The 2993-nt window shown below is 52.4% G+C and overlaps 1 protein-coding gene across 1 annotated transcript in view; it reads left to right on the forward strand.

Moving 5' to 3' along the window:
- Positions 1–515: 515 nt before the first annotated feature.
- The window catches only part of desma (desmin a), a 9005-nt gene continuing 6527 nt past the window's right edge, over positions 516–2993 (forward strand). Inside the window, exon 1 of the mRNA XM_030344103.1 lies at positions 516–1247. Coding sequence (XP_030199963.1) covers positions 658–1247 — 590 coding nt within the window. The 5' untranslated portion in view covers positions 516–657. The remainder of the gene's footprint in view (positions 1248–2993) is intronic.

The following is a 2993-nucleotide window of genomic DNA, read 5'->3' on the forward strand; positions in this document are numbered from 1 at the left end:
GCGATGTGTGAGATAGAGAGTGAGAGAGTATGTTTGTGTGCGTGTGTGTATTTCTTTGTGTGTGTCTGTGTGTGTGTGTGTGTGTGTGTGTGTATGTGTGCGTGTGTGTGCGTGTGTGAGTTTGTCTGTGTGTGTGTGTGTGTGTGTGTGCATGTGAGAGAGAGAAAGAGAGTTGCTGGGGCTGGGAGGGTCGTATAAGGTTACTGATGTACATTAGGAAGGGGCATAGGAGTCATGTGTCGTGGGAGGCGTTGGGTGGCATTCACTTTATGTTAAGTTAAGGTAAAGTAAAAGTGTAAAGTAATGTAAAGTAAATGTAAAGTAAGTAAGTATCCGAAGCAGTGAGATCACATGACCCCCTATGAATCCTCTATTTCCTCTTTCTTCACTGCACGGGAATTATTTAAAGTTTTGGGGGGGGGGGGCGGTTGGACATGGGAGGTAGAGGTGGGGTAGGGGGGGTGGGCGTGGCCATAGCTATGAATAGCTGCGTCCCGTGCGAGGCCTTTCTACATTTAGTCTGTCATTCCTCCGCCTTCCGGGACACTCAGGTCTCAGCTGCTCAACTTGCCTCAACCGCACCGCCAAGAGAACACCGCCCAGTCCGCCCCAGACCGCGCACCAGTCAGCCACCAGTCAGCCCAGAAGCTCTCAGCAATGGACAAGTCCTACTCCTCCTCCGCCCAGTCCGCCTCCTCCTACCGTCGCACCTTCGGCTCCGGTGTGGGCTCCACGCCCATGTCCTCCATGTACTCCTCCTCCGGGGGCGCGGGCCGCAGCTCCCACATGTCCTCCTCCCGGGTGTACGAAGTCAAGTCCGGCCACATGCCCTCCTACGCCTCCAGCCTCCGGTCCTCCGGCCGGGCCGCGGGCGGCGGCGGCGGCGCCTACGGGTCCTCCTCGGCCGTGCGCACCTACTCCGGGGAGAAGCTCGACTTCAACCTGGCGGACGCCATGAACCAGGACTTCCTGAACACGCGCACCAACGAGAAGGCAGAGCTGCAGCACCTCAACGATCGCTTCGCCAGTTACATCGAGAAGGTGCGCTTCCTGGAGCAGCAGAACGCGGCGCTGAGCGTGGAGGTGGAGCGCCTGAAGGGCCGCGAGGGCACCGGCCGCGTGGCCGAGATGTTCGAGGAGGAGATGAGGGAGCTCCGTCGGCAGGTGGAGGCCGTCACCAGCCAGCGCTCCCGCGTGGAGGTGGAGAGGGACAACCTCGCCGACGACCTCCAGAAGCTCAGGCTGAGGTATGGGACCAGGGGCAAGGAAGGTGGTTGGACCGGAGGAGGGACGGGTGGAGGCCAGGATGATGGATCGAGGGATGGACGGGTGGAGGGATGGTAGATGGGTGGAGGGATGGTAGATGGGTGGAGGGATGGTCGATGGGTGGAGGGATGGGCTGATGGAGGGATGGGTGGGTGGAGGAATGGGATGGTGGAGGGATGGGTAGATGGAGGGATGGTAGATGGGTGGAGGGATGGTTGATGGATGGGTGGAGGGATGGAAGATGATTGGATGAAATAGGGGATCAATGGTTTGAATTCAATAGGGACAGTTCCAATTCATTGATAATTGATACTTGATTTGTGTCAGAAGTGTCTGACACAAATTCGATTTGGGCCATGTTCTGACCAAGCTTTGAAAGGCCATAGTTAAGTGGTCCAGAGAGAGATTTCAATAAGAAGCTCTGAATAGAAAACGTCTGACAGGCAGAGGACCAGAGGGAGTCTGTGTCAGAGAAACAACACAAGGTAAAAGATAAAGTGGATTCTAGAACATTGTGCAGAAAGGTCTGTTACACATGGTAGTTTGCTGGAGTTTATATATCTCCATGCACTCCAATAGATGACACCGCTCAGAGAACTTATAGCTGGGGGGTTTGGGGGGGGAGGGGGAGACCGGGTAGGGTGGGGCTTGAGACTTAAAAGGGTGCTGGTTGCTGAATGAATAAATGACTCAAAGTGATACAGTGTATCAGGTACTGAAGTTTGTAGGGCATGAATCAGTTGGAAGACAGAAACACAGAAAAATATGTACATTTTACTCGATTGGGAAGATAGAAAGAAAGAAGGAAAGAATGCAGGAACAATGTGAAAGCAGAGAGGGAAATAAGCGAGCAGATGTGAGGGACATTCTATATGATTCAAAGACTAACGGTTGTTATTTAATCAGACATTGAGACCTGTGTCCCAGAGTGCCATGCTCTAATGTTAGTCAACATGTGGTTTATATCATAACCATCTGTCACAGTCTATTTGTACCTGTGTGTGTGATGTGTGTCTGTGTGTGTGTGTGTTTGTGTGTGTGTGTGTGTGTGTGTGTGGGTGTATGTGTGTGTGTGTGTGTGTGTGTGTGTGTGTGTGTGTGTGTGTGTGTGTGTGTGTGTGTGTGTGTGTGTGTGTGTGTGTGCCTGATTGTGTGTGTGTGTGTGTGTGTGTGTGTGTGTATGTGTGTGTGTGTGAGTGCAATAGTATATGCTTTTTGAATTGGTAACACAATTAGAGATATAACTCTTGAACATTTTAGATGTATCACTGAGAAAGGAAAGCATACAGAAGCTCAGCAATCATCAGTCAGACAGATTCCTCTGCTGTCAGCCTGCCCTTCCCTCACACCATGACAGCTGCTGTTACTTTTAAAGAGCAAGTGTGTGGGTGTGTGTGTATGTTTGTATGTGTGTGTTTGTGTGTGCCTGTGTGCCCTCCTCTGTGTGTGTGTCTGTGTATGTATCTGTGTGTGTGGTTGTATGAGCAAGTGAGTGCGTGTGTGTGAGTGAGTGTGTGTCCGTGGTTGAGTGTGTCTGCTAGTGCAGGTGTGTGAGGCCGCTACAGTCATGTCATTGTCAGACTGTCTGTGGTTGTGTGTGAGGCCCAGCACGGGGTTCAGGGTGTGCGTGCACCAGGCGGGGAGCGGCAGAATGTGTAATGCCCCGGCATTGTCAGGTCTATTCCCGGTCCATTCCCATGTTAGCAGAGCACACTGAGCCACTGGGG

The sequence above is a fragment of the Gadus morhua genome, chromosome 20 (assembly GCF_902167405.1).
Source record: "Gadus morhua chromosome 20, gadMor3.0, whole genome shotgun sequence".
NCBI classification, from domain to species: Eukaryota; Metazoa; Chordata; class Actinopteri; order Gadiformes; family Gadidae; genus Gadus; species Gadus morhua.